This window comes from Lipotes vexillifer, unplaced genomic scaffold (genome assembly GCF_000442215.2).
Source record: "Lipotes vexillifer unplaced genomic scaffold, Lipotes_vexillifer_v1.1 scaffold117, whole genome shotgun sequence".
In the NCBI taxonomy this organism is placed as follows: domain Eukaryota; kingdom Metazoa; phylum Chordata; class Mammalia; order Artiodactyla; family Lipotidae; genus Lipotes; species Lipotes vexillifer.
Genome location: NW_006785593.1, coordinates 1388002 through 1403012, shown reverse-complemented (window position 1 = coordinate 1403012; position 15011 = coordinate 1388002). Strand labels below are relative to the sequence as shown.

General features: G+C 33.7%; 1 protein-coding gene across 7 annotated transcripts in view; it reads left to right on the top strand.

Moving 5' to 3' along the window:
* PPFIA2 (PPFI scaffold protein A2) overlaps positions 1 to 15011 on the top strand; it is a 474850-nt gene that overhangs the window by 285050 nt on the left and 174789 nt on the right. For 6 of the 7 annotated variants that reach the window (XM_007457669.1, XM_007457666.1, XM_007457665.1 and 3 more), the window contains 2 exons: positions 7474 to 7638; positions 13694 to 13768. In XM_007457669.1, the coding sequence (XP_007457731.1) occupies positions 7474 to 7638; positions 13694 to 13768 (240 nt within the window). The remainder of the gene's footprint in view (positions 1 to 7473; positions 7639 to 13693; positions 13769 to 15011) is intronic. The other variant, XM_007457668.1, reaches the window with a different exon arrangement.

Here is a 15011-nt window from a genome sequence, read left to right as displayed (position 1 = left end):
CTTCCCTGCCATTATTTCAACATCCTCAAATTGACTACTAAAACTTATGTTTTGGCAGAATTACCTGAATTAATGAAAAAGTAAAGGAAAACTAGAAATATTAATATAATTATTTCTTAATATCAGAGTAGAAAAGTTTTGTTGTTGTTTCATTGTTGTTTTGTTGTTTCAGCAGTTTTTGTGCCTGAAAATCTTAAAGGATGGTTTATATTATTAACAATGTTTCAGAATGCAACTATTGTATGACTTTGAAAGAGAAGTTAGGGTTTCAAGAGCTAGTCTTAATGTCAGTTATGAATAATTACACTGTAATTTCATCTCATAGGTTATAAACTAAAAAAAAGACAGTTATCTTTAGTTCAAATTAAAGACTGAATGCCCTTTTGTTTTGAGCCAAAATAATTATGTTAAATAAATGTTCAAATACAATCAGACACCTGCCATTAATGAGGAAGAGCTTCCCATTCTTGACAAACCTGTTTATACAAGTTAACCAGTTCCCTCCAAACTTATTTCCTCAATGAGTAGAACATACAATCCAGTTGAGAAAGGAAGACCCTAGTAGTTGAAAGCAGGTGAAGATATGTGTGTGCATGTATGGATTCATGTATACATATTTATAAAAGTGCTACAACAAGATATGACTGATACAAGAGTGAATAAGATAGGACATATACCCTCCCAACAGCTATTTCAATGTGGGACTCAAACACGTACATTAGAAGACACATAGGTTATCTAAACCATACTTGAGAGTAAAGGATGCTGAGTGGACTGACCATGAAAGCAATCAATTTGAAGGTTTTCATTTTCAGATGTTAGTATTGTGTTATGTGACCATATTACAGAGGCCAAATTAATTTACAGGGCAGAATGCATTTCTACTTGAAAGCCATATGTGATTGAAAATAATTGCACAGAAGGTTATGTTGAATTCATATCTAATGGAAAGATTTATAGTTTTCGAAATTTAGCTTAAAAATTCCCAGTGAGGCAGTATGTGTATATGCATATACGATATGATATGTTTGTGTGTATACATGTATAGGCTGTGGTCATTTAAAGTGAATTCCAGCATAGATGAATGGCCACTCACATGGTCCCTGCAGTCCTTTGAGTGTACCAAAGAGAGTGCCTTCTGCAAGATTTATGAAACATTAGATTAAAGTTTGGCTTCCAGCGAAGGTGTACAAAGTAGTAGACTGTTAGTGGCATCTTATGTAAGTTCCTTTTTATTTTTATGTGAAGTTTAAAGCTATAGAAACATGCTAGATTAGGACATTTTTGGCCACGTTCTCCAATATACATAATGTACATTCATTATTAGTTCAATTCAACAAGTACTAAGCATATATTATATAGAATATTTTCCTAGGCATCGAGGAGTATTCAGAACAAATTTTTAAGCCCTTAAGGAGTCTGTTTTATATGAATAAAAACACAATTGGTTTTATTGCTATATGGATGAGAGTTCTTAATTGCACAAAACAACACAGTTTGCTATTTTAATCAAGAAGGCATTAATTAAAGCATATAAGAAATCTCTAAACTGAACTTCCAGGCACAATTTCTAGGACCATGTTTCTTAGCTTTGTAAGTTTATTTTACACCCCAAGTCCCAGAAACATGCAGCGTCTGCTAATACCTGTGCCAGCAAAATGGATGTCCCATGCCCAGAATGTTTCCTCATCTGGATCCCCTCAGAATCTGTCCTGTGCAGGAAGCTCTCGTTGGCCAGCTCTTAAGTCACATGTTTGCCACCTGGTGGTAAACATGCCTGAGAAGTGTTCCTTGAATCCTACTGTGGGAAGATGGCATTCAGAATGTGGAGACGTAGCAAACATGGAGGGTATACTCAAAAGATTTGGGGCAACCTGAAATGGCAGTCTGCACTACCACCCAGATTTTATCATACCATTTTTTCATATTAAAATTCTAAATAGCAGCAATACTGATATGTATCTACCCAACAATACAAATAGACTTCTTAAACAAAAATAAAATCACCCTTTATCCAAAAAGAAGGTTCATAACCTCTGGTTAACTGTATCCAGCTTCATCCAGCTTCATGGGATTCTTCAGTGTGTACAGTCTTACTCTCATTAAATCACAATCTTATCTTAATATTCTGTAACCTATGGACTACTTTAAATGTTCATCAGAATCAACATAACCAATATAAAATAGAGTAAAAGGGTAAAAATATAACAAGCAAATGGGAAAATAATATATCCTATGTGTATGATACAATAAAAATAGAAAGATCCTGTTTTCTCCAACTGGTTACAAAGTCCTATTGGCAAATATAAATTCCAATTCTAAACCTTGATTCCTGGACCTGGGTCTATACCCATATATATCGGGTCTGAAACAGAGAAACTGAACCTTACTTCCATCACTGATTCTGAGTGTATACTAATTCCAGGATGATAGCATCCCAACCTATCAATGTGTTACCTCTCAATTTAAATTAAAATAGATTCTTCCTTGGGTCACTTAACCTTCTTTAGAATCATCTGCTTCTGAACTATGTGATAGCATGGTGAAACCAGGGCTGGGAGCATCAGTCAATTGCATTAGCCCTTTCACTGTAAGATGAGTTTTTTGGGGCAGAAGTAATATTGTGTATGATAACAGGATTTTAAGCAAAAATCTAATAAGATGGTGTTGCTGGTTGAGGCAGAGCCATTAGAGAAGGCAAATCCATATCCAGAAAAAGTTTTTATTATAGTAGCAAAAGACAGCTGCCTCCCTGATGGAAGGGAATTGATGTAATCTGCTTGATTCAAGATGAGTAGTTTGTTTCTAGGTATATTGCACCATGTCAGGGCTTCAAGGTTGATGGCTACAGCAAGTAACTTGGCTATTCAGCTGGGGTGGTAACCCTATCAACCTTAATGATGAGAAGCCAATTTTGTCAGGTCAATGAATAACTTCTATCCCAGAAACCATGGTCACTATTTTATGCCCATTGAGCAAATGCTGTGGTGGCCAAAGAAATAAGTCAATATCCAGAGGATGAATCATTTTGTCTACCAGATTATTGAACGCGTTTATACCAGTGGGTACCAAAGATATAGTCCTAGCTTAGAGCTAGTACCCAAAATAGTTTTGTATTCTATTTTCCTTAGCTGTTACCATGCTACGTGGTCACAGGTCCCTTTAGGGAAGATTTTCTGATTATCTATTGCTTTATAATAAACTACCCCCAAATTTAATGGCACAAACAATATTTTACTATACACACAGTTCTATGGGTCAGGGATTCATAAAGGACACAGTGGTGACAGCCCTTCTCTGCTCCATAAGGTTTGGGCTCTCAGCTGGGATGACTTGATGGCTAGTGACTGGTAGATGATTTATTTTTATCAGAAAAAGCAAAAAGCACTGATATATACTGTTTGTTAATTTCTGTGGTGTTAATACTCCCACGGTGGCTGTTTTCAAACTTCCAACATGTTTTCACTAAATGCAGAGTTGGAAAAAGATGCACAGTAGTGAACCATTATATAGTATTTCTACTATCAAATACCATTGAAGTAAACAACCCTATGGGCATGAGTAATAGTATAATATAGTAAGATAATTAGGAAGTGATATATTTTGAGCGTTCACTATCTTTTAAAAACATTTTATTAAATCATAAGCTTACATAATTTAAGCTTCAGCAATAACTGTGCTTAACTACCAGCTCACAAGATTTCTGAAAATTATCCTCTCTCACAAGATAGTATGGACCAGCTTTAGCATATGATTTTCAGGTGGTGACTCAAATATCTGGAGGCTGAAAGATCTACCTTTGAGATAACTCCTTTGCTCTTGTGTCTAGCACCTGGGCTGGAGTGACTGAAGGACAGACAGATTTAACTGGGACTTTATATCTGAGAACCTCCATATGACCTCTGTGGCACAGTGGTCTCAGAGTATTGAGTTTTTGTGTGGTGGCTCTGGGACCTAAGAACAAGTACTCCAGTGAACTAGATGGAAACTGCATTGCCTCTTAGGATGTAGACTCAAAAGTCACAAATTGTCACCGTCACCATACAGCACAGGTTGATCAAAACAGTCACAGGCCCAACCAGATTCAAGAGGGGGGAACATAGGCTATGTTTTGCCAGGCACCTACTTAATGATTGAGTCATACATGGTTGTCAAGACAAATAAGATGACGCTTATCAGTGAAGCAGGGCGACCCATTGGAATTTGGTGGATAAGGTAAATCAGATTCATCTGAAACTTTCTAAATTTCCTTTTTCTAATTCTTGGTGGTACCATTTTATTTTCATAGTAGTGCCAACATTTCCAAATAAGACACCTGGTAAGGCTCTGAATTCATCATACATTGTAATTCAATGACCTCTCCTAGATCAGGCTCTTTATCTTTTCTCTGTTATGTCTTGGGACCTCAATAAGAGGCTGTTATGAGCAGCCATAGCAACTATTGAGTTCTCTGAGCTTTGACCTAAAATTTAAAACCTTATGCTTGTCATTTTCTTTCTTTAAACTCTTCAATGCAGCTCAAAGCATCCAGCTCACCTCATTGTCCTTATATTCTTCCTGCCCTTCAAAATGGTCTTTTGTACATATGACTCAGTCCATCAAAGCCTTACTGTCAGAGACACCCCATTTCAGGATAACTCAGGTGGTCATTTCAGTAGTTATTCATGAACCATGGGAGACAACGCCCCTTTTTTGAGGTTAATCTAATTTTTACTTTGTCAAATCTGTCTGGGTCAGATATCCCATATTCCCATTTGTCTGAAGAGTTGTTACTTATAGCCATAGCTGTTAAAAACTACTGTTTTAATCAAGGTTCATTTATTCATTCAACCAAAAATTTATGAGCATCTACTATGCCAATCTTCTAGGCACTGAGAGATACAGCAATGGGCAAAATAGGAAAAAAGTAAATAAAAACACTTCATTTCCTCGTGGGCCTTACATTATTTTTTGGGAGACAGACTTAAACAAGATAAGTGTATAAAGTAAATAGTGAATTAGATATAGACAAATGCCAAGGGGGAAAAACAAACTGGAAAGGAGATATTTCGTGCAGAGGGTGACTAGGGAAAGCCTTGTTAAAAGGTGAGATTTGACGAAAACCATGAAAGAGACAGTGGAATGAGATGGGCACGCATATGTCTGAAAGAGAGTGTTTTAGGCAGAAAAAAGCAGCAAGCACAAAGGCCCTGATGTAATAGCATGGATGTCTGATAATGTTAAAACAACAAAACAAAACAAAGCTACAAGGAAACCAAATCAGCTAGACTGGAGTGAGCAAGAAGAATAGGAGATAAGTTCAGAGAATTGAGATCCCTGTAGTACTTTTGAGAACTTTGGCTTTTACTTGAGCCAGATGAGAAGACCGTGAGGATTTGAGCAGAGGTATCAATGACCTGGCTTCCATTTTAACTTAAATAGTGTTTTGAGAATAACCTGATGGAAGGATGAAAGCAGGATGACCAATTAAGAAGCTACTATAATAATTTGTGGGAGATAATGGGTATTGGGCCCAGGTGGCAAGTGGATATAGTGGCAAGTGGTTAGATTCTGGAAGTTGTAGGAACTGAGCCAATACTCAAATACAGAAAAGATCAAGACAGACATGGTGCCTATCCTCATGGAACTTATATTTCAATGAGGAAATAGAATGAAATTTAGTAAAACTATTTTTAAGAAATTACACACATTATATGAAGAAATGAAGCAAGAGAATGAAATAGAGAGTTATGAAGACTTGGAAGAGAGAGACCTACAAATGTTTTACCTAGAGTAGTGGGCAAATGCTTTATTGAGAGGGTGATATTTAAACTGAGACTTAAAGGTGAGAAAGAGCTGACCAACTAAGGAGCCAAAGGACAGTATTTCAGGCAGAGGGTACAGCATGTGCAGAGGCTTGGAAGACTGAAGAACTGAAAGTAGGCTGGCATGGTTAAAGCAGAGTTTGCCAGAGAAAGACTAACAGCAGATAAAGTTGGAGAAATAGGCAAATCTCTATAACCTGTGTGAAACAGCTTGGATTTAACCAATGCACACATGTATCTGTAGAATTCAAGAGAGTAGAATACCATGAATATAATCAGAGATTGGTAAATAAAAGAAAAGCTCTTTGAAAATATTAATTGTATCATCTTCATATTGAAGAACTTTTAATATTATTTTGATGCTTACATATGACTCTGGCTGACTGATCTATATACCTTTAGGATCTCAGATATGTGTGGGGTTTTTTGTGTTAATAGGCAAAATTTTCTGACACATTGAACCATAATTAGTGACAGTGAATATAGCAAAATTAACTTATTAAGAACTAAGAAATGTGATACTAATATGTGACACTGAAATTAACAGTAGCATTGTTAAAAACAAAAATTTTCATTACAGTATAAGCTTTAGGAAAAATCTTGAAAGAAAATAATTTTCCTTTACTTCTTTCCACCTCAGTATCTTATATCTGCTTTTTCCTTTATTGTTTCAGTAACTCCTGCTAATTTTGCCTACACATCATTTGTTAGCCTATGCTTTTCACTAGCCTTCTGAAAATCTCTCCTCCTTACTAGTCATATATTATTCTTCACTAGTAAAATTTTAATAACTGATAACAGTTTTTTATTTTCTTTTCATATATCTTTGCTTTTAGTTGCAGAACTGACATAAAATAAAATGAAGATGAAACTCCAATTCACAGAACATTTAAAAGCAAAATTTATCTGGGAAAAGTTAGAGCATAGAGTCTGGAACCAGAATGAAACATTGTTCACTGGACTTTCCCCTAGTCTCTATCATGGCACCAGACACTGACTGATGAATGTAGGTTCCAGAGTAGACAGTTTAAAAATTATGTCCTTTAACCTCTTTTCTCAAAATGACTATTGCTGATCTCAGTTACTATATTCCAGTTGGCTGCATATATTTTTCTATTATGTAATCTAAGAATTTAATTGTGAATAAAATCATTAGTGTTACCACTATAATTACTATAACAACCTATGATTATAACTATAATCACATTTAAAGCAACATGATGATTATACTCATTTCCTTCAATTTAAAAAATTTAAATGATCAGATATAAGTGAAATTAATTTTGACTTTCAATTCTATTCTCTAACAAAATCATCATGCTTTGTTCAATGTTCTTCAGTCATTACCCTATTGGATCATATTATGGTGTGTTCTAGTTCTCCTCAATTTAAACTGAAATTATTAAATCTTCTAAAAGAATGCATATAATTCACATTATATTTTAAATTCAGTAAATTGTTACTTGATAGAAATGCAATTTACTTTTAATATACTTTATGAACCCTGGTTTATGAACTCAGATTTGTGCTTCATTGATGCTATCTGTAGTGTAATCTGAGGTTATCATTAGATACTATATAAATCTGAAATCTACTAAAATGGAAATCATCTGTATGTATTAGTGACTTGTATCCATAAGATAATTACATTTTCTGTTAAACCCAATAGCTGTTACTGGAGCATTTGGAGTGCCTTGTGTCACGACATGAAAGGTCACTAAGAATGACGGTGGTGAAGCGACAAGCCCAGTCCCCCTCGGGAGTGTCCAGCGAAGTTGAGGTTCTCAAGGCGCTGAAATCTTTATTTGAGCACCACAAGGCCTTGGATGAAAAGGTATAGTATTGTGAAAGGATTGTTACAATTTTATGTCAATTATACTTCAATAAAGCTGAATTTTTTAAAAAAAACTGCTGGAAAAAAAGGTATAGTATTGACAAAAGAGTTCAGGCTTAACTGTGCTTTTGTCATCAGCATCAAGCTCCTTGTCTTCCTCCATGACTCTTACTGGCTACTGAAGTCAGTCAGTTCAGAGGAACACGTTTGAACCACAGGAAAAATCACTAAAAAAAAAAACGCACCCTGACTATTACATGTATATTGGTATTATTCGTTATTCATTCATTATTCATCATTCATTATATTATTCATAACCATTTTCTTTTTTTAATACATCTGAATCTATGGTTTATCAAGACTTCTATTATGGCACATGAGAGTCCTAGTCCAGATGGCCATTTGAAATTTAATATTGTCATTTAAGCTTTCTGTTTCTCCCTCTCTCTCTCTCATTCTCTCCCCACCCCACAGTCTCTATCCTCCCTACCCTCTCTGAAGTGTGTGGCTATAGATGCCAACATAGGAGACTATTAACTGACAATAAAACATATCTTGAAGTGTAAATTGGAAATACTTTAACCTTTAGAGATTCATATTAGAAGCATACAATTTTATTTTGGGGGTTTCTAATATCTTAGTTCTGAACACACATTTTTAAGAGTTTCTGCGGGTAACAGCATAAGGTATTAGTAGAAAAATCTGCTTTAGGTCTTTTTTAAAGTAACTGTAAGTTTCTCTTAGCTGTTACTCAAATAAGCTCTATGGACCTTAATAAGCCAATATGATGATAATATTCTTTGGATATTAGTAAGGCTTATGACATCATTTCAATTCTGTAAAATTTCAAAGTGAATTTTTTTAAATTAATAAGGCTTTAGGATTTTGTACAGTGGGAATTGGGGCACTTCATTGTAAAGTATCTGACAAGTTCTGAGCATTAAAATCCAAACTAAGGATTATTACTCAGTTATATATAGGTTTTGAGCATACAGACACTTTTTGCTCTATTTAATATTTATATACATATATATTTTTATCATCAGTCTTTCAGATGTTCTTAGAGCAGGGGATTTATGTGGAGTGTGTGCATAGCATATCTATAATTCTGTCTTCTAGATTATTAAGAAGAAATTGTATCTTATTTTTAATTTTAGTATGAGAGGCAACTAGTTTATGAATAATTTTGAGTAAAACAGAAATGGATATTATATAAAAATCCCTGATGAATATAATATCAACTAATATCAAATGTCAAATAATAATTTAATATATTTAATGTCTACTTTCATATTATATTTCATTTCTTATTACAAAACTGCATTATTAAGAATTTGCAAGACTTTACATTTATAGACTATCTATTATATGTCAGACTCCTTGGCATATATTTAGCACACAAAGATAAGACATTTTCTTTACAAATGAGGAGTTCATAGTTCTGGAGTTCACATGTCAATAAGAGGGAGTGGTAAGAAGAGATATAGACGATGTGATATGGAGTCACAGGAAAAGTTGTGACTAATTTTTCCTGAAGAAGTGATGAGAAAGTCAAGAATGTCTTCACAGAGGGGGTGACATTTGGTCTGGGTATTAGATTGTGTAAGGATTTGTTAAGCAGAGAAGTAAACATACTGTAAGCAATATGATCAATATGTGAACTAACCCAGAGCTTTGAAAAGAACATGGCCTGTTCAGAGAAAACTTAACAGTTTTGAGTGACTTGAATGAGGGACTTGAGAATGAGTGATTTGAGATGTTCCCTAGATGTGCTCCCACATCACTTAGGTGAGGGATGCTTTTATGAAAAAATGAATAGAAGGCAATAAACAGCATTTAGGACAAATAACCTAATGGGCGTGAGTACATTTAAGAAGAAAATGGTTGTAGTACAATTTAGTATCTAAAAGTAATTTAGTATATAGATGTTCAGTGACCTTAGCATAACTAAATGAAGTATTTCATACTGTGACCCTAGGAATTGTAATAGGGTTTAGTAACTCACCACATGTGCCCTGGACATTGGTGAGTTCAGGGCAACAGAACTGATTATCAACTAAGTAATACCTAACAGCCTGAAGGAAAAATATTATGATCCTGGGCTTTGGAGTTAGACAGACTTGGACAAGTACCTTAATTTCTCTTAGTCTGTTTTCTCTTCTTTTGAATGAAGAGAATAATAATACCTACCTAATAGCATTGTCTGACATGCAAAGCTCCTAGCCAGTACTTAGCATATGGCAAATGCTCAGTAAATGTTAATGAATGTTATTGTTAATGATAAATTTCAGCATTTGACAAAAATTTCAAACTAAGTGAAGATATTGGTAACACTGTTGATTCACATGCTTATTTAAATTAACATTTCATTTAGTTATTAAGGGGTTAATATGTGCCTAAGCACCTTCATAAACAATTCCCCTAAGAATAGCTCACAGCTTCTTGTGTAGATCAGGAGAGGTAAGGAGACAGACATATGAACAAGTAATTACAATATTCTATCTTAAGTGCTATGGATATTATGTTAAAACATATGTGGAATATCAGAAGAAGATGCAATTAATCATATCGAGGACAAGAAACTACCAACTTTACCACAGAAGGTTTAGAACACAGGAAGAGATAAATAAAATACAAAAGATTGAGCATAGCTGTGGACAATTACAATGACTGGCAGTCTTCATTATTGATGTCCTCATTTATATATCCACTGAGTTATAGGGTAGAATTTACACAATTATCTAAGACCAGCAGTGATTTTGACATAAGTCTCCAACATGTTTACCAATTCTGTGGGCTGGAGGAAATGAGCAGTGTACATGTGTTTTTCAATCACTCAGATATCACTGAGTATTTTTTAAAAAGATATACTGGGTATGCATGGGAAGTGTAACCAAAACACGTTACGTACACTCCACATATATTCCTGTGATCTAATATCACAGTGCCCAAACTGGATTTGAATGTCTGGTCTAAGATTCCCTCACGATGCTTTCTGTTGCAGGATTGATAATTCCAAAATAAACCCCTGCCATACCTTAATTTAAATTTGAAATGTATGCTCTTCCATCCAAGTCCCTCTTTATCCTGCAACATACTCATCATTCTTAGGGACTTATTTTAATCCTCAGGGATAACATTTCTCTTGAAACATCTTTTTTTGGGGAAAATTTTTTTCTCTTTAATTATTTTTTCATACCACTATGAAGAAAATAAATGTAACAGTTGAAATTAGAAATCAAAAATTCTAGATGTACATAAATGTATTTGGGAGGTTATACTATAGCTCCATAAATAAGCAATCAATATATCTTAAAGACTATGTGGACAATAGACTAATTGAATGTAATTAAATAGCAAAAAACTAGAAAAAGTAAAGTATATAGCCAAGACCATCAACTGTGTACTTATATTTAGGAAAAAATTAAAACTAGATTTTTCTTGTCTAGATAACTTCAAAAGAACACCAAATTCAACAAGAAAAATAAGGATATTATGGCATTCTGCTGGTGCTGTGCTCAGAGCAGTGCAAAAAGCTACAAGCCTTGTCAGAAATACTATTTTTTCTTACCAGTGGAGTCCCAGTTATGTAGACAAGATAAAATGTTAGATTCCTTTATACTCTAGAAATTACTCCTTTGGATCCTCCCTTTGTTTTTCCTTTACCAAGTTTAGCAGAGATTAGTGCAAGAGGAAGCAAATATGTTTCATTCATTTGAGTCTTACCCAAGAAATAAATACAGAGAGAATACTTCATTCTCATATAAATGTGAATAAAACATTCATATCATAAATGTATTAATATTTGTAACATCAATTTTTACATTTATAACATGAATTCAAAATATATTCAGCAATTGTTTTTATTTTCTTGTGAAGAGAGTTTTAGGTTCATTACTTTGTATATAATATAATTTCAAGTTGCAAATGCTGTTATAAATGTATTGAGGGGTGATTTTGCATATTGTTTGAAAAGCTTGATAATTTTTACTACTTGAAGTCTCAATATAATAAGAATATACATGCTTAACTTGTGGTAAATTTGAAACAGTTTGGAACAGTTTCTGTGATTTTCAGTTTAACAAAGAAAGGAAGACATTTAACCCGCAGTATAGCCTGGTTTCAACTGCTCCTTATGTGGCTTGCATGACTCTTTTAGGAACATCCCAATGCATCAGTATGTCTTTAAATATAGTACCTTAACCTCTTTACTGCAGTCTAAATGTGATCTGATTATGTTGCATATGTTGAGATTAATTTATATTTAGACTGTTTCATATTGCTTTTCTCATCAACTAGGATTCTTAGATTTTTATCAGAATACCCATATTTTATAGCTGCTATTTTAGGAAGTGGACATAAAACCTTACAATCATCCCTATTAAATAACAAGGACATCTACTAAGATATTTGTTGATATCTGCATTCCACATATCAGCAATCCTCCTCATTTTCATGCCTTTGGGATGTTCACTTTGTTTGCATCTATCCAAGCACTCATGAAAAAAGTATTCCCCAAGTCAAATCATTAAAGATTTCCTTCTAAGAAGCTCTTGTTCAGTTATGAATCAGCATTAGTTTTATGCATTTTTATGAACAATTGGATATTTGTCTAACAGCATTGGTACCTGGCAGCCCATCTGGTTTACTTAAATATCATGAAGGATCCTCTGTGATTATCTTTGATATGAAATGTCCATTTATATATGTATTACTAATTTTCAGAGAATTTGAACATAACTAGGTATAATTAATATAAAATTCCAGTCAGGCATTAATTCTTTCTTATTCAAGATGTATTTCAGGAGTTAAGTGCACCCAGTCACCTGAATATATTTCAGTTATCATTATACATTACTAAAATAATTGAGATTTTTAAAAATTTCTAATTAGATTCTAGATTCATAGGATATCACTTGTTTTTTGTTTGTTTGCTAACTAGAAAATAATTTTGTAACTTCAACTTTAAAATTACTATGTATCTAGGTTTTTAGATATTTTGTGTATTTAACTTATATCCCCAGTTAAATCTTGCTAAAAAAAGAAAAAGACCATCAATTAAAATATACCATTAATAAATTACTAAAATGAATGTTCATTTAAATAATTTATTTCTATAATTAAAATGCACACTGTTATATTCCCATGGTAAATCAATGTTAATTCATAAATAATCTAAAACTCACCATGAATTCCATATTGAATTGAAGCTATAAACTTTGTTGATTTTTTTTAAGGAAAATTAAATTGCTGTAGTCATTTATTTTAGTTTAACCAAATTTCTTTCTCTGAACTTTTCTACTTTTGACAAATTTAATATGGAGCATATCTATAGATCTGAACATATAATAACTAAAACAATTTTAGAAGTTCTAAGAAAGCAAGGATCAAAGAAACACTTCTCTGAGTTTCATTTGTGAATGAAACATTTGGAAATCTTACTTTCAAACTAAATATGCAGTCTTTGGTTCTATATAATATAATGGTTTAACCTTTGGTATCTGAAAAGTATTTAGGAATTCCAGAGTAGATATATACTTTCCAATCCCTCAGTAACAATGTAGACCTCTAACTAATACAAACTTAATTTCATGAACAATGGGCAACATTTTTCAGCTTCTAAGAATCCTTTGCTTTTAGACAAATTATTTTGTACTAAATGTCAAAGGAAAACATAGTTATTATTTTAAAGAAGTAGAAAGTTTTTTGCCTATATCTTATGCTTAATCATTGACTGTTTTTCAGATGAATTCATAATAAACTTTTGAACTTTGCCTCCACTTACTATGAATCAGAATTCAGAACAAGAGGCGTTGATCTTCAACCCCATTGTAAACTCTGTCACGAAACACTAGAAGGACTTGCTTACAAGAAAATCCCTTAATACAGTCATGCTATGAGGTGACAATGTAGTCATAGTATTCCTGAGCACTTAAGGCTATATATACTTTAATACTTTTTCATATGTGACTGTCTCTGATAATGTTAATGGATTCAGCACAGTTTAATATGTATGGGATGTACATTACTGCACATATTTTGGTTTTTCTTCTAGGTAAGGGAGCGACTGAGGGTTTCTTTAGAAAGAGTCTCTGCACTGGAAGAAGAACTAGCTGCTGCTAATCAGGAGGTAACATACCAAACTTTCTCCTCTTTTGAGGTGCAATATCGCTAACCCTATATCCCTTGTGTTTCACGTCACTTTTATTAAAACTGTCACACACAAAAAAATTACATTTGGTATATGCCACTGAACAAGACCTGTTAAAACTAGTTGCCAGAGTCATGCTTTCTGATTTCTGGTGATTCAGATCTGTCACTAAGAGATGAAAGGAGAATTATCATGAGCTAGTGATATGAGAGCTAGTGAGGTGGGGATTTAGAAAGACTGCAGTCAGAATGCCGGGCCTTTTGAGAAGCAAAACACAGCTCCAAAACTGGAAAACATGTCAAATATCTGTTAAATTTAGAAAATGTTACAAATGAAGCATTGTTCCCATGTTTAGTGGCATCATTGAATCCACTCTTTTGCTCTCATTCATAACTCTAAGAAAGTATTTTATAATCATCCATGGGATTTAAAGAGTTGTTTTTTCCTTAGAAGATTTTACTTCTTTGGTTATTTGTCTACAAATGAACTTGGGTCATTAGATAAGATATAGATAGGTGAATAGGTGATAGATAAATAGATCTCAAGTTAAATGTATATAGGGCACTAAAATAGCCCCATCTCTCTCTCTCTGTCTCTCTGCCTCTGTCTCTCTCTCCCTCTCTCAGATAATTTACAAGGCTACCTTTTTCAGGAGTTTATTCCAGGAATGCAAATGGGGGTATTATTGTTACTAAAACTATTTAGTAATAACTTCCTACTTTTAAATAATTAAGAAAGTGGGAGGCCAGTGTCATTAATTATAAGTCTTACCAAGAGATTCTTAACAAAGTAATATTTACATTTACACTTCACACATAAACAAATACACATTTTCAACCATCCTAAAAATCCTTTCTAATACAAACTCCCTAGTTTTTTAAAATAAGCTAGGCCAATTAAATGAGCTTCTATAGGCTTTTGTTTGTCGTAGGTTCAGCAATTTAAACTTCAGCAATGAATTTCCCATTCTCACAGATGGTTTTGGAGTTATCACCCTTTAACACTTTTCTTTATATAATCTCTCCCATGAAGACTTCATCCATTTCTCATCCATCCAAGGTTTCAATGATGACTCTGGTGAAAAAGAAACCAAATCTATAGCTCAAAGTCCATGCTCTTTTCTGAGCTCCACAAAAGATTGTAAACATTGGTTTGGCATCTCCACAGGACTTTGCTTTGCTAATGTTTGTATAAATTGTTCTCTGACACACGTGTTCAGCAG